This window comes from Heterocephalus glaber, unplaced genomic scaffold (genome assembly GCF_053883595.1).
Source record: "Heterocephalus glaber isolate CG9 unplaced genomic scaffold, H.glaber_assembly_v1.0 deba00000546, whole genome shotgun sequence".
Taxonomy (NCBI): domain Eukaryota; kingdom Metazoa; phylum Chordata; class Mammalia; order Rodentia; family Bathyergidae; genus Heterocephalus; species Heterocephalus glaber.
The window spans coordinates 31,463,103-31,487,389 of NW_028258147.1; the positions used below are offsets into that span (position 1 = coordinate 31,463,103).

A 24,287-nucleotide genomic window follows, 5' to 3' on the forward strand; every position below is an offset into this window, starting at 1 on the left:
GTGCTATTAATAGGCACTTTTATTATTATCTATGTAAATGTTTTGCACCTGGAATAAATTAATGGATTGCCTGGGATATTCTGGGCATATCCTTGATATTGAGCTGTGATCGATGTGTGTGTTTTGTTATGTCACTGGAGTCACACTATTAATTGATTGCTTTATTAGTACACATGTTAATGCTTTGCAGCTGGAATGTATTGGTTGCTTTCCTGGGCTATTCCGGCTACAGCCCTTATAATGCGGGGTGTTCTTGGACACCATCTCCAACCCCACCCTTGTCATCCCCATTCTCATCCCTCATCCTCCCAATCTCCCTCCACTCCAATTAATAGATCTCAAGCATTTGAAATAATATGGATACTAGAAATAAAGCTTGTTATGTCAGCGGTGTCACTATTGATTGGTTTTATTATATATGTTTAAAATTTTGCAGCTGAAGTGAATTAGTTGATTTCCTGGGGTATTCTGGGAATATAATTGATACTGCGTTGTGTGATCGGTGTGTTTTTGTATGTCACCTCTATCCCAAACGCACCCCTTTCCCATCCCCCACTTCCCATCCCCCACTCTGCCATTCTCCCTCTTCCTCCCATTGGCCCCTACTCTTCCCATAGTCCCTCCTTTGCCACTCCAATTAATAAGTCTCAATTCATCTAAGTAATATTCATATTAGAAATCAAGCTGATTGTGTCACTCAAGTCACTATTAATTGGTTGCTTCCTTTCTAAGTTCATGTTTTGCTGGTAGGAAATATTAGCTGATTCCTGGGGTTTCTAGTTACACAAATGATCCAACGTCCCACTGAAGTGTTCTTTATACAGCATAGCGTCCCCCATCCCAAGTCACCCCCGCTCCCACCCTCCTCATCCCCTCTTCCCAGCCCCTCCTTTCTTCTTCCTACCTCACTCTTCCCTGCATTCTTCCCTGTCTTCCTACCCCCTCTTATTAATAAATCTTAAGTATGCCAAGCCATACTGGGAATAAAAATAAAGTTTGTTATGTCACCAGAGTCACTGTTAATTGTGACTTTATTTTATGTTATTTTTGTAGCTGGAATCAACTGGGGTGTTCTGGGTATAACACTGATACTGAGTTCTGGGTTGACACCCTGTCTCCATTATACTCCACCTTCACCACATCCCAGCCTCCTGCACTCCCTTCCCACCTTCAGTTCTCCACAATCTCCCTTTTATTCTCCCACTATCCTCCTCCCCTACGCCTATTGATAAGTCTCAGTAATATGCTAAGTAATTTTTATATTAAATGTTTGTTGTGTTATTTATTATATGTCAATATTTGGCTTTGATAGTGAGTCGTGTGATTGATGTGTTCTTCATACACCACCTCATCCTCAACTCAACCCCATTCCCATCTTTCCCACCCTTTCTTCCCATACTTCATTCCCCCCACTTCCCCTTCTTCCAATCTCCCTCTCCCCACAACTTTTATAACTGTCCCACCTTCCTTACTCCTTTGAGTAAAACTCAAGTAGTCCAAGCAATATTTGTATTAAAATCTGTTGTCATTGGAATGACTATTGGTTTATTATTATGTTGATGTGCTGCAACTGGAATATGTTGATTTCCTAGGGTACTCTGTATATGTGATATTGGGCTGTGTGATTAATGTGTTCTTTATAGATCACCCCCATGCCAAACTCACCTAACTCCACCCTTCCCAACTTTCCTCTTCTCCTCTCATCTTCCCTCATCCCTACTCCTACCCAGTCATCCTCTCATCTCACCCCCCCCACCACTCCACCTTCCTTCATCCTCCCTATCCCCACCCCATGCCCTTGATGCTGGTGGATGCTGAAATGATCAGGACACAATTTGCACTAACCACTAAATCTTTATTGAATTGTTATAAGATCAATACAATGTTAGTAAATACAGAGAAATATAAAGAGAATACAGCAATATAGTTTGAAGAAGGGGTAGGGATTGGGGGTAGGAAGTGCAGGGTTAGGGAAGGAGGGAGGGCTGCTGACAGGGGCAGAAACAAGGGTCGTTATTCATCACTCTGCTACAACTTCCAGGAATATTTACCATCTACTGTAATCAAATTCAGTCCGGCAACAATTTCTCAAAGGGTACCTATCCATCCTGTAACTCTCAAGGTTTTGCTAACAATCTGATCCCCAGAGTTAATACCTAGGGCCTTTACTCAATTATTCATCTAATCATCTTTGAACTTTCCATAAGGTTTTATCCATGTCCAATTAACTCTCAATAGGTTGAACTCCCTGCAGTGCCTTCTGAATTTATTTGAATCTTAAAGGTAACAATTACAGGGTAAAGGGTCATAGGAAAGTACATGTGTCCACTTAGAGAGATATCTAATACATAATACTATCCTAACTATCTAAATAACCCCACCCACTTAAGATTACTTAATAGTCCCTCCCACTCTAAAATACTTATGCTTAAATATATATCCCCAATTACTTAAACTGATAACATAAAGAAATTAAAACAATGCGATGTTTCACAGACCAATACAACAGTGTTCTACAATCTGAAACAACAAAGAACTTTCAGTGCCATCAAATGTAACATGGTTCCCACTGGGCTCTTCTTTCCTCAGATGGTCCTCCATGATTGCTCAGGTCTTTCCAGAAGGTTGTTCTCTGTTGCCAATCTTGGAACTAGTCTGACGTACGGTGTCTGTGGTGGATGACAGCTGGATCAATTCAGGAGTCCAAGAGGTACCTGCAAACTTGAACAGAATTCCAGGCTGCACCACAGAGATGTACTCCTCTTATGTTGTGCAAGCTCACTGTATTTCTTCACATGATTTAATCAAACTACTAACACCCAAGACAAATACCTCCTGGCTCAAACTAAATTGACTCTTCAAAAAGGTATGTAAACTTCCTGTTCCAACATCCTCAGCTACTTCACTTCAGGCTCAACTAGCAACTATGATCTTTTTTCTACTTGATTCAATTGTCTTATCTATCTCCTTTCTGTTTCATTCTGCTCCCTTTCTAACATTTTTTTCTTTTTTATGAAAAAAGGCATTTTTGTTGGAAATGCCAAAAGAAATTCTTAAAAGAGTCAATTAACATAACTTTGATCAGCATAAACAAGTCAGGTGAGAGAAAGGAAACTTATCCAAATATAAATTTGATCAACAAAAACAAATCAGTTGTGAGAAAGGAAACTTACACAAATTTCAATACTATAGAATTAATTTAAGATTACTTATCCTTAACACCTAACATTTATAGATAGTATAGATAGAAAGCATAGCACACACTGCTGAAAGTTAACCACAAGCTTTAGCAAACAGTCCAATATGTGTCAGGGACTTTGTGAGCTGAGAACCCACATCAGCATGCTCTCCCCGACTGTCCTGTCCTTGGCCAACTTCTCCAGACTTCTGCTTGCAGTGATGGCAAATGTCCGTGTGCACATGCCAGGGCTGCAGGTAACTGCCCTTTTCTGGGCACTCTGCAGCTCGAAGATCAATTGATAACTGTAAATCTGACACAAAACGACTTGACTTCAAATGGATGGAGGCTGGAGTGAGATTCTGAGGTAAACTGAACTGACGCTTCACGATAGTCCAGAAGCACAAATGCACCATTTCCAAAGTAATTACTCTAAAACACACAAGTGATTGACAAGCTTTCTGATTCCACTGAAGAAAGCAAGGAAAAGTTGTTTTGAATTAAATATCAAACTAGATTTCTTCTTTGAATGTTTCTATTCTTTTGTGATTTTTAAAGGCCCAATTGGTAGTATTGATTTTTTATGATATTGAAATTGAAGATGGAGGATCAACAAGATAAGCTATTTTACAAACACTTCAGTTTTGACAAGCTTCTCATTCACAGTGCTGTAAGAAGTTCACAGTGGGGAAATATTCTATGTTATCTTTACTTAGTTTAAGTAAAAATTGAATAGTACTTTGTAATTCAATGGAAATTTCTGAAAGCATAGTCACCACTTTAAAACACTGGTAAAGAATGATAAAACATGCAAGGATAAGGGGAGTGGTCATAAGGGTGTGAAAGGTGATGCTGATGGAAGAGGAAACTTCACCATGAAGACTTCTCTCCATGGCAGGCAATTAGAAATGTAAAGCATGTGATTTCCTACTGCTCAAATTGATTTGGCAATTGGAGACTGTATGTGTTGAAACACGTGCTTCCTCAAGACTTCTTCCATGCATGACAGCAGCATGGAGTCTCAGCGACCAGGCAGAAGGTGACACAGATCCTGCAGCAGGATTAATGGCAGTAGTAAAGAATTAAAGAAAGAGAGATTAGACAAATGGGTCAAGGTAGTAGCAAGGGAACAGACTAAAAGAAGTCAGGTAGTCCCTGGTGAGCAAAAACCATCCAGGAGACACCAGAAGTATCACTGGACTGAGTCATGTGAGTTGGTTTCTGAGGCCTTTCATCCATTGGCAGTTTCATGTCAGCCTCTGGTCATTTAGGCAGTGCCCAGTGCTCTAATTGCTCCCATGCACAGGTTTGGGTGCTAAATCATGTCCGCTCTCTATACATCCTAATGCTTCATCTGATGAAGGAATGGAATGCCCAGATGCATATGGCAAAGAGTCACAGACAGATGCTTCAAAAATTCAGCCAATTGACAGCACTCGTGAAAATTCTTTCTGAAGTATCAGTACCTTTTAAGAATTAGGTACAGGATGGTTAAAACCGTATGGGAGCTATTACTAGCATGGTGATGCTAAGATGTTGTGTCAAAGCCAGAGATCTTGGGTACATGTGATTTGCACCAGGATGTGAAGGCACGCTCTTTAACATGCAAGTCTGTCTAAGAGAGCACTTCTTTTTCAGGCCTAAGGTGTTCCATGTTGCAGGGGTTTTACCTGCTCCTAGGAGAACCAGTCCAGGTGCTGCTCCTTGAGAATTAAGGAACCATGAAAGTGGACTTTGAAGATGGTGAAGTTCCTATGGGTGCAGCAAGAGAATCATGGAAGCATTTCCACACTGCACCAGTTAATTGTGGCTTCCTTTATAAGGCGTTGGTCTTCAATACTGTAGAGGACCGAAACTGTAAGAAAGATCACATCCTCCTTCCTGTCTCTACCTCCACAAAAAAATCAGCATTTCCTGTGTGTGCATCAGCTTCTCTGTAAAGAAATTGGCAGCCTATAATTTAGATTGTGACAGAGGTTTATCCAGGTAAACTCCAGGCAACAGTAAACATATTAATTGGCAGTCAAGGTTGAAAACTGAGAGACAACTTGTTGGTATTCTGTTGCTCTCAGAATTACTGAGGGTCGATACTTTAGGATGTGTGCCAATTCAAGCAAGATTGCCCTGACCTTCCGTAGCCTTTCAGAGAGGATGTGCCTCAGGTGACCTTAAGATACAGTAGCTCAATTTTGCACACAGTCACTGATTGAGAAACTGCACAGGAATAAACTTTGAGGGTGGAGACCTTGAAGAACATGACAGGTATTTACAAGGTACTGTAAGAGGGAGGTGGTGGGGGAGGTGGTGGTGGGGGTGGTGGCTGTGGGGGCGGATACTGGGGTACTGGAGGTTGACGGTACCAGTGTGGATTCCAAGTGATCATGACAGGTAGGTAGAGAGCTCTTCCTTGACTATCTCGTCCCACTGGGTACCACGCATATCCTACTGGATAGGTAGGGCAGGTGGCATATGCAGGGTATGACTGGTATCCAGGAATTTCAGGAACATATTCGGTATATGTTGCTAGGTGTGCTTGGTCATCTAAATTTGGAATAGACAGGCAAGGATACTGATGCTGGATGGTGAAATTGTTTGGACCTCGGCAATCATAAGATACCTGCAGCTTCCATCCCCTCTTCACCTGGAGAACCTGGGCTCCATTTGGTGCAATTGTTGGGGTGATCAGGCCATCCTTCACGTTTCTGGCCACAAAGTCACGGAGAGCTGCCATCTCGGTTTCGGACAATGAATACAAATGTCCGCTGGGAATGCTGTGTGCTCCAGGGATCATCTCGATGTGGGGATCAACCAGCCGGTGATCTGGGTAGACATGCTCATCTACTGGAGTGTACACATTCTGGACGCAGTAGTATCTCACTGGTTGGTAAACTCTGTACCCATCCACTGGGTAATAAAGTGACCGGTGGGGTGCTGCTGGTGGCAGTGACAGAGGTATTGACGAATACATCCGGCAGTGGTATCGGCAGTATTCGGAGTCGAACACGATAGACCGAGTGCTCCAGGTGATGTTGGGGTCATGTATGCTCAGCCAGCGAACCCCCAGGACAATGGGAAAGAATGGAGACTGGGTCACATCGAAGGACAGCACCTCTCGGTGATCTCCCAGGTCGACTATCAGGTTGTGAGTTTCATGGACAATTGGGCCTGATGCTATGGGGCGCCCATCAATTGCTTCCACAAGTATTGGCCAGTCCTTGACTCGCAGGGGAATTCTGTTTTGGGCAACATATTCATGATCGATGAAGTTGCCAGAAGCACCCGAATCGACCATGGCTCTGACAAACAGGGTGTGTCTGCCTGGGAGATGGATCTGGAGCATTACTTGTAAATGTGGTGACAGAGAATCATCTTGGGACCTAATGATTTCTGGCCCGGTCGCTGATGGTCCCTCTACAGCGGGGCCGGGGAGTTTCCCGCCGGTGAAGACTTGGACGCCTTGGCAGGACAGTTGTCGGCGTAGTGCCCTCCATTTCCACAGTAGAGGCAGAGGTTGAGCTTGCGGCGCCTTTCCTTCTCCTCCTGGGTGAGGCGCATGCGGGCGCCTCCAATGGGCTCGGTGGGATCGACCTGGTGCTGGTGGGACAGGACCAGTGCCCGGGGAGGGGAGCGGGGCTTGCGGGCAGCAGCGGCTCTGGCCAGCCTCCTCTCAATGTGAATGCACTGGCCGATCAGGGCGGACAGGGACTTGGCAACCTCGAGGTGAGACAGCTCCTCCTGAATGTGGTCACTGAGGCCCTCGTGGTACTGGTCAATCAGCGCAGGCTCATTCCAATCGAGGTCCTGGGCAATCATCTGGAAAGCGTTGGAATAGTCAATGACAGACCCCATTCCCTGGCGCAGACGTCTGATCTTGCGTTTGGCAGCCTCACGCCTCTGGGGGTCTTCGAAGACATGCTTCATTTCCATCATGAAGGCTGGATAATTGTGCATCAGATGGTTGGATCGCTCCAGCTTTGCAGAAGCCCAGCGGGCAGCACGACCGGTCAACATGCTTGTCACAAAGCAGACACGGATACGATCAACTGAGAAATCTCTGGTGCCCTTCTCCATGAAGATCTGGCACTGGGACATGAAAGGAGACAGCGTGTCTGGGTTGCCGTCAAACTTGTCAGGAAAGTCTTCTGGGCACTCTTCTTCAGTTGGGGTGGACGACGGGACAGCAGCTGCTGCAGCACCTTGCAGCTCAATGTCATCCTGGTTATCCTGAGGGGTAGGTTCCACCTGCTCGCGGAGAGTGCTGTTCTCCTCTGTGAGTTTCTGCACCTGGTTCTGGAGGTTGCTGTTCTCCTTGGACTGCCGGATGACCTTCTCTCTCAAGTTGTTGATCTCTTCAGAGAGCTCATCCCGCCTGCGTTCGGTCATGTTGGGCACACAGGGACTCTTGTGGCCACTAGGTTTGGAGTTGTTGTTGTTGTTGTTGTTGTTGTTGTTGGGGGGAGGTGGAGGGGGAGGTGGTGGGCAGTCAGCCGGGCCCATGGGAACTCTTGGGGTGGGAGGTGACCTCCCAGATGTTGGTGTTGCTTCACTCCTCTGGGGTTGGAGGCCGGGATTGCGGCCCCCTCTTCCACCCCTCCTCCTCTTGGTTTTCAAAACCCTCTTGTTTCTGTAAATAGACACAAGAGTATACCTTCAGTATGTACATTCAAAGTGGCACAATGCAAAGAACATGTGGTATTTAAAATATCCCCTTGCTCTACTGGCTCATACTAATAACTAGTGAACAAATAAAACACACCCTCACAACAGAGGAGAATGAAGTTACCAATCAGGACGATAGACAATAAAGCACATCAGTCTGGCTGTCCAAATGACCTATTCCTCCTCAAAAGTGACCTGTTCATTATAATTCAATAATACATAAACTTTGCCATCAGCATGTTTACCTGTGCAGACTATAAAATAATGCGGAGACATGGCAAACAAGTGGTTTTTAATCAAGGGAACAGAGCAAAAAAACTTCCAGCACAAAGATGGATGCCAAATAAATTAGGCAAAATAATGTCAAAATGTAACCTTTGCTATTAGAGAAATTAGGCAAAACAGTAGCTAATATTCCAACCAATAATATACCAGAAAAAGGAGATATTGAAATCACAGTGCCTATATTCATCAGTCCTGAGAAAGGGGATGCACTCTGGCCACCTGGCACAACTCAGGGCTACCTCCACAGAAAAGTCACTAATTACCTGATCAAACAACAGCCACTACCACAAAAACCACAAGATTAATTACTAATTACTTTTTAGTAATTATTAAAATTATTAATTACTTTTCTGACCATAATTTAACTTTCCAAAGAGAACTGTCTATGAGACACAAATGGCACCGAACAGCAACAATGTCTGCCAGTTTCACCCTCACTATGCAGACCCTTCAACAAATATCGATGCCTCCCAGGAAGAGCTGAGCTGTAAAATGGGACTTATTTTTCAAAGATGCCCAATAATAGTATACCTCATATTGATTGTGACTTAATTAAATAATGTAGATAAATTGCACAGTAAATGTCCAATAACTGTTAGCTGATATTAATAAAGTTATCAACTAAAAGACAGAAATAACTTTCTGTGTAAACAGGGAGGGGCTACAATTATAGCAAGCAGGTCATCCATACCTAAAGATATTTTTTAATATATTTTAAAAATATCATATTAGTCAAAGAAATCCAAGGCTTTATTTGTCCTATAAGTCACCAGTTTGCAATCCCTTCTTTTTAATCAAGATTTGTTAGCAGAGCCCCACCTAAAGGTTTGGGTAGGTGAGGTAGGGCTGCACTTATTGCTATGTGTGGAGGTGGAGGGGAGGTCAGTATTCTAAGTATGAATGATGGCAGTAAATCATAATAAAATGTCTGCCTGTGTTCTTTCTGAAAATAGGGTTAAATGCACTTAGAATGATGTAATCATTTAAAATTTTTCAGTGACCTCAAATCTCAAATCTGGAAAATTTAAAAACATAAAAAGTTAACTATATAATTAACGTTATGGACAGTCTTAAAACTTTTAAATTAGAAAGTTTAACAAGCTTTCTAATTTAAAAGTTTTAAACGTTTCAAAAGTTGTAAACTTTCAAAAGTTTTAAACTTTTCAAAAGCTGTAAACTTTCAAGTTTTAAAATTTCTTTTGAAAAATTCCAAACTTTCAAAAGTTTCAAACTTTCAAAAGTTTTAAAAGTTCTTTCATTAGTTCTAAACTTTTAAAAAGTTTTAATCTTTATAATTTAAAAAGTTCAACAAAAGTTTAAAGGCATAGTATATCAAAGTTTTAAAAGTTTAAAGTATATCTGGGTTTTAAAAGTTTAGTTTAAAACTTTTAAATAAGTAAAAGTTTAAAATACAGTATAACTTGCTTCTCTCTGACCTGTCAAGCCAAGATGAGCACTAAATAAATTACATCAAGCCAAAAAGGTAAACATTTGTTAATTAGAGACTTAGGAAAATTTAAAAACAAAGTGATAATCAAAAATGATGATTGTGGGAGTCACGTGGAAAACGCCGAATCAGCCCGCTGCAGACAGGCAGGTCTGCGCACACCCTACTGAGGTTGTCAGTCATGCGGAACATGCCGAATCAGCCTGCGCCAAAGCAACAATCCACTGGACACCCCCGCCCCCAGCTGCTCTGTACAACCACCTGGTTCCACACTACAAAGATGCAGAGGACACCGGACCACCAGACCATGGTACTGAGTTCCGCTGCTCCCGGGACAGAGGTAGGGGCTTCTAAGCTGCTGTCCCACTGCTCCTGGTCCAGAGGAAGGGGCTTCCCGGCCACCATCCCTACTGCTGCACCCAGCCCAGAGGAAAGGACTTTTGGGCCACCTTCTGTACCACTGCTCCCGGCCCAGAGGGAGGGGCTTCCGAGCCGCCATCCCACTGATCCTGGTCCAGAGGAAGGGGATTCCCGGCCACCATCTGTCCTCCTGCTCCCAGCCCAGAGGAAAGGGCTTTTGGGTCACCATCCCTACAGCCGCTCCCGGCCCCTGTCCCACCTCTCCCAGCTCAGAGGAGGTAATCCGTGCAGGAGCCAACAGCATTCCCCCACCCCCCCAGTCAAAATGAGAAAACACATAAATAAGTCTCAAAACCAGACTTCCAGATCACCTACAGCAACCCCAAAGGGAAATGAGATGGAATGCTCTGATACTCAACCACCTGGACCCACTGAACTGGCAACAAAAGGGGATCTGGAAAAAATGAAATCAGAAATAATTTCTCAGATAACAGGAGAAATTGTGACCCTAGTGCAAGACATGATTAATAAATCTAGAGAGGAGCTCAGGAACATGATGGAATCCTAAAATAGGAAACAAATGAAATCCATAAAACAGATGCAAATAGATTTCCAGGAGATGAAAAACTTCGCTGAGAGTCTACACAGCAGAATGAGCCAATGTGAGGACAGAATTTCATATATAGAAGATAAGACTGCAATTAATGACCAGGAAAAGAAAAATTGCTTCAAAATTATAAGAGAACATGAGAAATCAATCCAGCAGCTGCTAGACGATGCAAAGAAGAATAACATAAGACTGATCAGAGTCAATGAAGAAACAGGAGAGAGGGCAAATGACATAAAAAAAACTCTTTGCAGAAGTAATGGCAGAAAACTTCCCAAGCAGGGGAAAAGAACTTGACATACAGATAAGTGAAGCATATAGGACACCAAATAGCCTTCATCAAAAAAAACCCTACACATAGGCATATAATTGTTAAGATTCCAGAAACACAACAGAAGAACAAAGTTCTACAAGCAGTTAGAGAAAAGAAACAAATCACATACAAAGGAAAGCCCATCAGAATCACAGCAGACTTCTCAACACAAACCATCAAGGCAAGAAGAGCTTGGAGTGACATATTCCAAGCCCTAAAAGAAAACAGCCTCCAACCCAGATTGATGTATCCTACAAAACTCTCTTTCAAAATGGATGGAGAAATAAGATACTTTCATGACAAAGAGCACCTTAGGAACTTCATGAATACCAAACCAGCACTCCAAAGAATTTTACACAATATCCTAGGAACAGACATTGAGGATCACAACCCCAGGAAGCAAAACAGAATGAACCAATCTGGCATGACAAGAAATTAAATGTAAAGGGGGTGAACCCAACAAAAAGAAAAAGTCATGGCAATGACAAGTCAATATGTTTCAGTTATAACTGTTAACGTTAATGGTCTCAATTTACCAATCAAAAGAAATAGACTGGCAGAATGGGTCAAGAAGCAAAATCCAACAATATGCTGTATACACAAAACATACTTAATTCAAAACGAAACGCTGAGACTGAAAGTTAAAGGGTGGAAAACAATACTTCATGCGACAGGAACCCGAAAAAAGCAGAAGTAGCTATCCGCTTTGCAGATCAAGTAGATTTCAAAGCAACAATGATTAAGAGAGACGAAGAAAGACACTACATCCCTCCAAGAGGAAGAGATGATAATCATAAATATCTATGGACCAAACACTAGTGCACCCAACTATATAAAACAAATACTAATGGACATGAAAAGTCATATATGCACTAATACAATTGTAGTGGGGGACCTCAACACCCCACTGTCACAAATAGATAGATCAACTAGACATAAAATAAGTAATGAAATACTAGAACTCAATCGAACTCTTGAACAAATGAACTTAACAGATGTTTACAGAGTCTTCCACCCCACAAAATCAGAATAAACATTCTTCTCAGCTGCACATGGGTCATTCTCAAAAAGAGACCACATACTCACACATAGAACATGTTTAAGTAAGTGCAAAGGAATTGAAGTTATCCCCTGTATATTATCAGACCACACTGCAATGAAATTAGAGATCCATAGCAAAAGAAACTCAAAAAATTTCATAAACACGTGGAAATTGAACAACACACTTCAGAATAACCAATGGGTCACAGAGGAAATTAAAGAAGAAATCAGACAGTTCCTTCAATTAAATGACAATGAAAATACAACATATTGGAATCTATGGGACACAATGAAAGCAGTCTTATGAGGGAAATTCATAGCAGTGAATATGCATATTAGGAAAACAGAACGAGCCCAATTAAACAACCTGGTGCTGAACCTCAAGCTTCTAGAAAAAGAAGAACAGGACAACCCCAGAGCTCATACAAGGGAGGAAATTATAAAGATCAGAGGAGAAATCAATGCAATGGAGACTAAGAGAACAATACAAAGAAATCAATGAAGCCAAGAGTGGTTCTTCGAAATCAACAAAATTGACAAACCCTTAGCCAACCTTATCAGAAAAAGGAAAGAAAAGGCCCAAATCCATGCAATTAGGAATAAAAAGGGTGAAATTACAACAGACCCAGCAGAAATCCAGAGGATCATCAATACCTACTTCCAGAACCTATACAACAATAAGACGGACAACACAAAAGAAATGGACAGATTCCTAGATACATATGAATTACCAAAGTTGAATGAAGAAGACCTAAAAATTCTGAGCAACCTAATATCAACCAATGAAATTGAAACTGTAATAAAAAACTTATCAACTAAGAAAAGCCCAGGCCCTGATGGCTTCACTGCTGAATTCTACAAGATATTTAGAGAGGAACTGCTGCCACTACTGTTTAAACTCTTCAATGAAATTGAAAGGGAAGCAATACTTCCAAATTCATTCCTGGAAGCAAGCATCACCTTGATCCCCAAAGCAGAGAAAGACCCAACTGAAAAAGAGAACTATAGGCCAATCTCACTAATCAACATAGATGCAAAAATCCTTAATAAGATACTGGCAAGCAGAATGCAGAAGATCAAGAAGATCATACACCCTGATCAAGTGGGATTCATCCCAGGGATGCAGGGATGGTTCAACATACACAAATCAAACAATGTAATACACTATGTCAATAGAGCCAAGAACAAAAACCATATGATTATCTCCATAGACGCAGAAAAACCATTTGACAAAATTCAACATGCATTTATGATAAAAACCCTATAAAAAATTGGAATAGATGGTCTCCACCTCAAACTGATAGAAGCCATCTATGAAAAACCAACAGCTAATATCATACCAAATGCTCAAAAACTGAAATCCTTCACACTAAAATCACGAACAAGACAAGGATGTCCACTATCACCACTCTTGTTCAATATAGTTCTGGAAACATTAGCCACGGCAATTAGACAAGAGAAAGAAATAAAAGGAATAAAGATAGGAAATGAAGAAGTCAAATTGTCATTATTTGCAGATGACATGATACTCTATATAGAAGACCCCAAGAACTCCACCAAAAGTCTTCTAGACATAATAACCAAATTCAGTCAAGTAGCTGGTTACAAGGTCAACACACAAAAATCAATAGCTTTCCTCTACATGAATGACAAACACACTGAGAGAGAATTAGGGCAAATAATTCCTTTCACAATAGCATCCAGAAAACTGAAATACCTAGGAATCAACCTAATGAAAGAAATCAAAGACCTCTTCTCTGAAAACTGTGGGACTCTGAAAAGAGAGATTGAAGATGATATCAGAAAATGGACAGATATCCCCTGCTCCTGGGTAGGAAGGATTAATATAGTGAAAATGCCCATACTTTCAAAACTGCTATATAGATTTAAGGCAATTCCAATTGAGATCCCAGCACCATACTTCATGGACCTTGCAAAAACAATCCAAAAATTCATTTGGAATAAGAAGAGACCCAGAATAGCAAAAGCAATTCTAGGTAACAGAGACATGGGAGGGGATATCACAATCCCCAACCTGCAACTATACTACAAAGCTACTGTGATAAAAACAGCATGGTACTGGCAAAGATACAGACTTGAGGATCAGTGGAAGAGATTAGAAGATGTAGAAACAACACCAGACACAGCCATCTCATCTTCAATAAAGGAGCCAAACATGCTCACTGGAGGAAAGATAGCCTCTTTAATAAATGGGGCTGGAAAAATTGGGCTTCCATTTGCCAAAGATTAAAAGTAGACCTATATCTCTCACCATGCACTAAACTAAAATCAAAATAGATTAAAGATCTAAATATTAAAATAGAAACTGTGAACCAGTTGGAACAGAGGTTAGGTAGAACCCTTGAAGACATCAGTGTAGGAAAAGATTTTATGAACAAAACCTCAGTTGCCCATGAACTAGCACAAACAATCAACAAATGGGATCTCTTCTTAATAAAAAGCTTCTGCACAGCAAGAGAAACCACCAGCAATGTGAAGAGACAGCCCACAATGTGGGAAAAAATCTTCACCTGCTTTTCCTCAGACAAAGGTCTACTATGTTGAATCTATAAAGAACTTAAAAAGATCAGACCTCCCAAATTAAAAGACCCAATCCAAAAATGGGCATCTGAAATGAACAGACATTTCTCAGACAAAGAAGTAGGAATAGCAAAGAAATACATGAAAAAATGTTCAACATCACTGGTCATTTGAGAGATGCAAATGAAAACAACACTGAGATTCCACCTCACTCCAGAAAGAATGGCTGCTATCATGAAATCCACCAATAACAAATGCTGGCAGGGCTGTGGGGAAAGAGGAACCCTTCTCCACTGCTGGTGGGAGTGTAGACTGGTGCAACCACTGTGGAAATCAGTATGGAGATACCTCAAAGAACTAGGACTGGAAGTCACATTTGACCCCACTATTCCACTGCTGGGGATCTTCCCCAAAGAATTAAAAGAATCATACCACAGTGATATATGTGCGCTCATGTTCATAGCAGCACAGATTGTGATAGCTAAAACTTGGAAACAGCCCAAACGCCCATCACCTGGAGACTGGATAAAGAGAATGTGGTTTTTTTAATAAAAGGGAGTACTACTCAGCCATAAAAAAGGAGAAATTAGAGACATTTATAGCTAAGTGGATGCACATTGAGGCGATACTCTTAAGTGAAGTAAATAGGACACACATGTATAAATACCCAATAGTTTCTCTGGTGTGAGAAACTGAAAGTGTAAATAAGGACTAAAATGTATAATAGATAATGTGAAATAGGAAGAAAAGGGGCAAAGGGGAAGGAAGCGGGAGGGCTAGGGGAAAGGATAGAAGGGAATGGGATTAATATGAGAAAATGGAAAAATAGGAACAAAATCTTTGTAAATAGGGAGGACTGGAGGGGTTGAAGGGAGGGCTGGGCAAGGGTGAAAATTAAGAACCAAGAGAGATTATGTAAAGGTGCAAATTTCCAATGATGAATGTCATTATATTGTATACCTAAAATGTACCAATGATTAGAATGAATAACCGATCATGCAAAATAGGAAGAAAAGATCCAAGGTCCAAAGGGGTAGGGGTAGTGGGAGGGGCAGGGGAAAGGAAAGAAGGGAAAGGAAAAATGCTGAGAATTGGAAATAAAGTCTTTGTAAATAGGGAAGGGTGGAGGTGGTGAAGGGAGGGCTAGGAATGGGGAAAAAATAAGAACCAAGATGCATTATGTAAAGGTACAATTCCCAATGAGAAATGTAATTGTGTTGTATACCTACAATGTACCAATAAAAGAATTTAAGAAAAAAAAATGATGACTGTGCTTATCAGCCTTTCTCAATACTCCTCCTGCTCCTTGACCCCTCCCCTCTCCCTGCTCAGCACCTGTAGCAATTTTCCCTCTGTTGCTATGGTCCCCTGGAGGACCCCTATGAGGTGGCCATACAGCAAGCCAGTTCCTTAAAGGTCAAGGATTAGTATGCCATTTTAATAGTTTTAAACCTCCTACTTAATTGTTTTAGTAAATTATGGTATGAAAACAATAAATAATTGACATTCAAGATAAAAATATTCAACCTTAAAAAAAAATCAGGAGACACAATAAACACATCATAATCTGTGACAGTCTCATCTCCAACTCTTTAAAGATACTGTATTGGTGACCATAGCAATATAAACTTACAGCATAATGTAAATTTTATTTATCAAATTAAGAGTTTTAGTGTCCCACTAAAGAACTCATAAGCATAGTTCAGGTGACTAATGTGCCACTTCTGTCATCTAGACTTTAACACTTTCAAAACAGAGACAAGAGTTCTTAAAGAGCATTCACAGCATGGCCCCATGCAGCCTGATGGAGATCAGGAAGGCTAACAGCCTCCTTGACAATCACAGACACCGGGTGGGCTTTAGCAACATCTATAAAAAACAAGGATGGGACAGAAATTACATTAAGACATCAGCAAGCAATCAATATATTGTTTAGGGAAATAAAAAAGTCAACAGGGGTTAAAATTCAAATACCTTTATTATAGAGGAAGGTAATTTAAAAGTGAGAAGAAGTTGAAGTTAAAATATAGGGTGGGGCTGAAGTATATAACATGAGTATGTATGCCCCTCCTACCCGAAGACATTCAGTTTTGTTTTGTTTTTTTAATTTTAAAACAGTGCTGCTTACACAAATTCAAGGCCTTATGTGGCCTTCCAGGTCACCAGTTTAAGACCTCTGACCTTTACCAATATCAAACAATTTGCAATTTTAGGATGGGACTCAAGTTCAAAGCAGAATACAGTAGTTGAAACACTTTAAAAGTAAGTGGATATGGGGCAGTGGGTTAACAGTGGGTGTAAGTATAAAAATGTTTAAACAACAGCAGGAGCAGGACGAGTTAATGGGATCAAAAGAGCACTTTGAGTTAATTCCATTTATAAAACTCTGGCTCCTTAAATTCTCCCTTATAGGGACTGGGTTAGAAAGGTGGGGTCAAGAGGTCCCATTCCTGAGGAGAGGTCACACTGCATAAACGGCCTGGGGCAGATGTCATCTTTACATAAGACAAACGTTTCATTTTTAGTCTGTTTAGAATTTGATTAATTATTGACTCTTCACAATGACTTCTAAAAACTTTTATTCCCCAAACACACCAAGGAGTAACAGTAGCCAAAAAACACCATATATAAACGTCTCATTAGAGAATGAAACACTATTAAGCAACAATTAGTTGTTTGAAATTTTCAAATGTTCAAATTTTTTGAGTATTATAAAGTGCAAATTCTATTGATATGCATTTTTACCAATATTTTGAACCTCTTGAATATGCAAATACAAAATTCCCAAAGAGGAAGCAGGCTTAATTAAAGCTGTAATTATAAGTACATTATTTTCCATAGATTGTATATTTTGGAAGGGGAACAATTAGCAGAGTGGTAGTCATGAGAGCTAAAGACCCCATTTCTCCCCGTAACAAAATCTTGCCTCATAGTTTTTAATATGTAGAGCCAGGTTTTAAAATTTCTTCATTCAGTTAGTAATATTTTTATATGGTACATCTAAATTATACAGATGTTTAATTATGCCAGCTAAAACAATCTGTATTTTATAATGTAACCAGGTTACCTCATACAAATTTTAAATGCCAATATGTACCATTAATAACCTACTTGCCCAAAATTTAAGTAGCTTTTTATGAAAAAAGCTAATTACCTGGAATAACAAATAATTAGCTTTCTATGAAAAAAGCTAATTATTTGGAATAACTTAAATAATCAGCCTTTTATGAAAAAAGCTAATTACTTGGAATAATTTAAATTAATATTGGTTTTATAATTACAGCTTACATTATTGCAGTTCAAAATACATACTTTTTTTTTAACAGAAACTTTTAGATGTGAGTGAGATAAGGCAGCAACACAATCCAGGACATCAAAGTATCATATGAAACAGGAAGAAGAAAACGAAAAAGACCTGCAGACACTAAGCAACATAACAAATAAACCAAGGGACTCTGGTCATTTAACACAGCTAACGAACGCCCACTGAGGGCCACGTACAATTTATTATACGTAGCCAGGTTAGCCAGGCCAGCCAGCGCTAATTCCTAGAGCTGCCAAGGAAAAAACAGCCTCGCAGGCACAAAGACTTCTCATCCTCCCTCAGAGGCCAAGCCAGAAGCACCAGTCCACAGCTTAAAACTCCTAGAAATACAGTTCATTTTACCCCATGTTTTGTATTCACCAAAGTATCTGATTCCAGCAGGTCCACTGGTGTCCCCCTGAAAAGCTGAATGTGAAGACATTTAAAAATTTTTGTTCTTTAATTGTAATAAAAGCATTGGGTTAAACTACCTTAAGGCACAAGCAATGTCAGTTTAGAAGTTCCCATCATAATCTACTATCGGGAATTTCAAACATAGGACTATGTTATTTAATACCGCACAGCACTTATTAAACGTGCTTATGAATGCCAGTTATAATTACTATTGTTGTTAAGTTTCTTATTGATTATCCTTATATTAGACACTAGTGGACAAAAAGCAAAAACCACGCAGCAGAGAAACAGCAGAGGGGCAGGGCTGGCCAGCCAGGCTCAGAGCAGGAGGGCTGATGGGCGGGGCGGGGCTGGAGGCCCACAGTGCGCAGGCACAGGCAGGCTGGCGGGGGGGTGTATGCCTCACTCAGAGGAGGTGGGCTTTGGGAGGAGAGGCAGGGTCTGGGCAGGCCACCTCAGAGGAGGCGGGCTCAGAGGGAGGCGGGGTTTGGGCCTGCGCCTCAGAGGAGACTAGCCTTGGGGAGGGGCTCTAGGAGGCGCGCTGCCGCGGAGGCGCGCGAGTTCTAAGTAGGCGCTGAGAGCAAAGGAGGGAGGCGCTCAGAATAAGGTGCTCCGCTCTCGGAAGGAGGCGCTAGGGTGCTCTGTGCAGTTACTGCAGAGCAGGCGGGCTAGCTCGGACGGGGGGGGGGGGCAGGTCTGAGACTGGCTGCAGAGTCTCTGCACGCCTCTGCCAGGGTCCCCTCTCCCCAAACCCCTCCCAGCAGCTTCCAACATCCAGATTCATTTCATGCAGCAAGAGCAATCACCTCAAGATCGCCCGCCCCCCACATTCAGCAAACCGACAGTTTTCACAAACTGTTGCTGGCTGCCAATTTGCGCTACCAAGACAACGACACCGCTACTTCAATCAAGCACAACTAGGCAGGCAGCCCAATCTGCCTGCCATCACCAAAAGTCAGTGCCCCTCCATTCCACTGCTGTAGCAGAAATGGTGTGGGCAGAATGTTAAACACTAATTTTCGCCCGGGGCTCCATTTTGTCTAACAGCACCATCATGCAGAGATCCCGCTTACAGAATGGGAGCCATTCCAAAAGGTGAAAGGGTGCAGGTTCCCCTCTTAAGAATCCAGGGTCATTGTACTCTGCAGCTCCTGTCCCTCTATTTGGTTTATATGTAGAGCAAAACACTGTGAAACTCATCTACCTCTGCAGCAATTCCCATTTTGTAGCGCATCTGAGGTGTAAATTGTTCTGCAGCTCGTGTACCTTTGCAGTGCATGTGCCTTACAGCTCATGAAGCGCTGTTGTAGGACGAATCAATCGTATCATTTTGGCAGCACCTTCTTAGAGCTGATCTTCTGCAGCTCAGAATTTGTAGCGCGTTCAAGGCGCAAATCAGTCTTTGGTGTGCAGCTCCTCTGTCGCTGCAATTCGTACAGGTTTGTAGCGCATGAAGCACCAGCCTGTAGCGCATGGAAGCCCCCATCAGTTCGTATCGCATGAAGCGCACATCAGTATGCAGCGCGTGAAGCGCCCATCAGTTTGCAGAGCACGAAGCGCACATCAGTTTATAGTGCATAGAGCATCAGTTTGTAGCGCAACTGAAGCGGTTAGCAGTTTGTAGCGCATAAAAGCGCCAATTGGTTTGTAGCACATGTCACTTGGTAGCGCATTTGAAGAGCAAATTGGTCTGTAGCTCAGGTGCGTCTGCAGCTCATTACTGTCCACAGATCATATCTGTCTACAGCCTCTCTGTACTTGAGTCCTGGAAACCAAAGCCTCGAAGGCTTGGTTTCCTCAATTTTGGGGTTCAGCCAGTGAAGGCGTGACAAGGTTTGCGTGGAGATATCCAGGGGCGCTAGTCCATCTCCCGTCGCTTCTGATAAAAACGGGTAATGAATGTGATCTTAAAAATTAAAAAAAAAATCCTCACCGCATACTCACCACTCGAGGACTCCTCTGCGAAGACAGGGAGGATGAGTCCCACACCTGGCCAGGCGTGGGACCTGCTGGGTGCTCCGCCGCCCAGAGAGCGGACGGAGCCGCTCAGCGGACCTTCCGCGAGGCTCGGTGGACTTCTCTGCTGGTCGCCTTCAGGTTTCTTCGACACACACCAACCTAAGTTGAAGCGCGTGTACCCTGAGCGCAGACCGCGATCCTTACATAGGCTGAACAGAGGAGGGGGGCGCCAAATCCCAGCGTGCTCCGCGGGCTAGGGGGGCGGAGGGGGTGCGGGGGCGGGATGGGGGGATGGGGTGGAGGGGGTGGCCACGCTGCACTGGCCCGCCGCTAGAGGGAGCAAGGGATCAAGAAGGGGGGTTGTTGCTGGATGCTGATGTTGAACTGGCCAAGCTGGGTGGAAAGAAAAGGAGGGGAGGGGAGAATCGAGGACAGCCGGCCTAGCCAGGCCGAGAATGCAATTGCCCCGGTGGTGGGAGCTGGGAGACCCCTGTGCTTGGACGAGGCAGGGTCGGGGGACAAGAAGGATGAGCCCCGCGACCACTGGCACATTCTTACTGACAGGTTAGTGGCCTGCGCGCGCCGTGGAGGTCTGGGGCCCCCCAGGCCGCCGCCTCCCCTCCCCCTCCCGGTTCGGGTACCCAGGCGCGCCCTTTGGGCGCTAGCCCCTCTTGGTGCCCCATTGCACCCCTCCTCCAGAACACCCCACATCCCACTTCCCGGCTCCGTCGAGCCCTCCCCAGGCTTGACCCCGGCCTTTTCATTTTCTCCGCGCCCCTGCAGCCCTTCCCTGTTTAGCGGCACAAAAATTTCGTCTCTGGCTCCTTTTCCCGGCACCCCTTCCCACGCCCAGCCCCCGTGGTGGATTTCTCTCTATTCCAGCAGCAACAACCTGGGGGTCGATCCCCATTCTTTTGCGCAGGGTGGGGCGCAGTACCCCGCGCTTGAGGCTCCTTGGCCTAGATGGTGGCCAAGGAAAACGGGTGTCAATCAGCGTCCTTGTCTACACAAACACATCTTTCTCCTTTTCTTGAATCTGATCGAGACGGAAGGCTAAAATGTGACATTTAAAAGACCTGATTCTTCCTTCTTCTTAAGCGCATTTCTCCGTGGCTGAAATCCTATTTTCCTTAGGCTTTACGGAAGGGAGAAGCGGAATCTTGAAACGCTGGGAGCCGCGCAGTACATTCAGGTCAGGGTCAACCCCGGCTAGGGGCCGGAGGTGCTGCAAACAGCACCGATTGCCCCAGCAAGGGTGTTATTTTGAGAAAGCAAAACCAATGGAAAACAGCTGAGGATGCTTCCAGCTTGCTTGGGGAGCTCTAAAGGCTCCCAGCCACGAATTTTTGGTGGTGACTGCCAGGTTTCCGCAGAGAGCTCGCCCTCTCTGCAACATTACATTTTGCTAAATCTTGTAGGGTGAATGAATGGATTTTAGTCGTGGTAAATGCATAAATTCTTTGAAATGGGTTGGGGAGGTTTTTGTCCCCCAATATTTGCCAGAATTTATACATATAAACATATTTTTTGCCCTAGGAAAAATTACAGTTAGTTACAAAGCCCTAAAATACTAATGAGGAAGGATGCTAAATAAAACCTTAACACGGATTCCCTTGTAATCCCCCCAGAGTGTTAGGCGCTAAGAAAACTGACAATCTGTTGCTAATCTTAGTGAAAGAAGTTTAAGTTAAAAGGGAAAATCAAATTGTCTACAACTGAGTTAGATTTCGGAAACAGATGAAATGTATTCGTCTTTGAAGACTAAAATTGAGTATATTTCATTAACATTGCTACAGCTTATTTTATACTTAGAGGATGAATAAGAATTTGGCCCATTGTACATGACAAAGTGGATGAGACCACGCTTAAAAAGCAACCCTTTCTAGAAATCAGTTCATTTACTGAGACCTTACTTTTTATTAGAAATAAAATCTTGACCATCAGAAATATGAATAAAGTGTATACATTTCCAACAATGAAAGAAATTTGTCTAGGAAGTTGGGTGAACACAATATACTTTTTTTTTAAAAAGTGTCTCCTAATTCAATCTATGCATGTATATACCCTTCTCTGCAAGATATAATAATTCTAGGATTTCATATATTTGGTAGAGTACTGTTCTGATGACTGCTAGACTGTCCGATACTTAGCAGTTGTATTTTTAATGCACAGTTACTTTACCTAGTTGTTAATGGATAGAACTTTTTTCTAAAAACAGTGAGATTAAAAACTAGTATAGATGAAAAGTAAGGAAAATTTAAGTTTAAAAATCCATCCAAGACTTTTGAAGTTTGAATGAGTTTGATTTTTTTTGTTTCAAAATGTTACCCAGAACTTTTGGGGTAAAAAAATAAACAAGGCATTATTAGTATTTTTCTCACTGTAAAACAATTCATATCATTGTCTTAAAATACAGAGGGAGAAAAATGTAAAGAAAATCCAGAGCCCCGGTAACCTCCTCACGCTGCAATAATGACTGTAAATATTAGAGTGAGCTTTTTCATACTTTCTGTATTCTTACATAGGAATCAAAAGAATACATATTTTTTAAGGTCATAGGTATACTTTCTAAAAATTAAAAACAGGATCAAATTAATTTTCCTCTTGCTTCCTAAATAGCTTTTACATATAAAATAATATTACATTTGAAGAATTTTCTTTAAAGGATACACCATAAATTTAATTTTTCTAATTAAAATTTCAAATGAACAACCTTAGTACCTACATATTTAAATTCAGAAAACAGAATAGAATTTCCTCTGATCTCACCGTTGTAATGCATACATAGTTATCATTTTGGTATATTTCACTGTTATAAAATATTCCTCTACATATAAAATTTTTCATTTTTCTTAGAAATTTAATTTTCCGAGGGAAAAAGCAGCATCAATAGGTAGTTTGTGTAAAACTTTCTTGTTACCTAAAACAACAAAACAATATTAAAAATAACAGCATTAATACTTTAGATATTACAACAACAACAAAACTCTTCAAAAACCAATAAAAACCCCAACTAATATCACTGTACAGGAGAGCTTTAGACATTGTTTTGATATTTAGTATCTCAATGAATTTTGGATGATTTTCTTCTATGTTGCTTCCTGATGTTGACTGTTTCTTATCCATTTTACACAAGGTTAAATGCAAAGCGAAAGATGTGTTAGTATACATTATTTACCTTTAAATAATAGTTGACCTTTGTATTTGGATATTTTATCCATTTTTATAAGAGTTTGCTTTGGATCTATCAAGCTGTTGCTTTACCACCTATAATTTTAACTGCTATTATGGTGGAAAAATTGTATTTTGAAACAAAGTGAGGTTGTCAAATAATAACTAGATTTTCTATTTAGACATTTTACCTGATTTATAACAATTTGCCACATATCTATGAAGTTGTTGATTTACCTCATGTATTTAGGTTAAGTTATGTGGGAGTGAGGAAATTGTATTTCAAAACAAACTAGAATTTTTGTATGTCATATAATAACTAGACTTTCTTTTTGGACATTTTATACATTTTTTTGATGACAGTATGCTATGGATCTATGAATCTGCTGATTTATTACCTGTATTTGACTTAATTTCTAGTATAGTACACAACTATATATCTAAACTCAGTAGCATTTTTAGTTGTTGAATAGTAACTGGACTTTGTATTGCTCATTTTATCCATTTTTATAAGATTTTGCCACAAATGTAACAACAGTTGTTGCTATACCTCATGTACTTAGTATAACTTCTAGTATGGTGGGCAAATTATATTTCTAAGCAAAGTGGAATTTTCACTTGTCTCAAAGACATTGAGACAGAAAACAGCACAATAAAAACTAGTTAGAGATAACCACAAAGAGGTAAAGATAAACATAGATCTAGTTTCTAACACTAGCTTTCCATTGATGAAAATCACCCTTTAAGGAACATACTGAAGCAGTGAAGAAATCCTGGCTTGTTAAAAAATTCTGAGGTCAAATATTCAGATCATTTATGATTTTGATAAGTGTAGTATTTACAGATCGCATTTTCCCCAAAATAACTAGCCTCTTTTCTTTTCTTTTCTACTAGTTATCCACACTTTCGCTACTTGCTCCTTTAAAAAACAACAACTTACCTTTCCATATTTCTGTTCTCAACAGCTAAATGCATATTCTATCATTTATCCTACCTCCTACTCTTAGT

The 24,287-nt window shown here is 41.4% G+C and overlaps 2 protein-coding genes across 9 annotated transcripts in view; one reads left to right on the plus strand and one right to left on the minus strand.

Annotated features, from left to right (window-relative positions):
- Positions 1-1,834: 1,834 nt before the first annotated feature.
- Positions 1,835-20,285, minus strand: Peg10 (paternally expressed 10). 2 transcript variants are annotated; one of them, NM_001291216.1, is given in 2 exon segments: positions 1,835-7,802; positions 20,083-20,285. In NM_001291216.1, coding segments are annotated over 2 exon segments (2,364 nt in total). In that variant the 5' UTR covers positions 20,088-20,285; the 3' UTR covers positions 1,835-5,444.
- Positions 20,286-20,448: 163 nt separating this feature from the next.
- Positions 20,449-24,287, plus strand: part of Sgce (sarcoglycan epsilon) — a 70,113-nt gene continuing 66,274 nt past the window's right edge. For 4 of the 7 annotated variants that reach the window (XM_004862698.3, XM_087204712.1, XM_004862699.3 and 1 more), the window contains exon 1: positions 20,449-20,672. In XM_004862698.3, coding sequence (XP_004862755.1) covers positions 20,564-20,672 — 109 coding nt within the window. In that variant the 5' untranslated portion in view covers positions 20,449-20,563. The remainder of the gene's footprint in view (positions 20,673-24,287) is intronic. The other 3 variants (XM_004862696.3, XM_004862695.3, XM_004862697.3) reach the window with 3 other exon arrangements.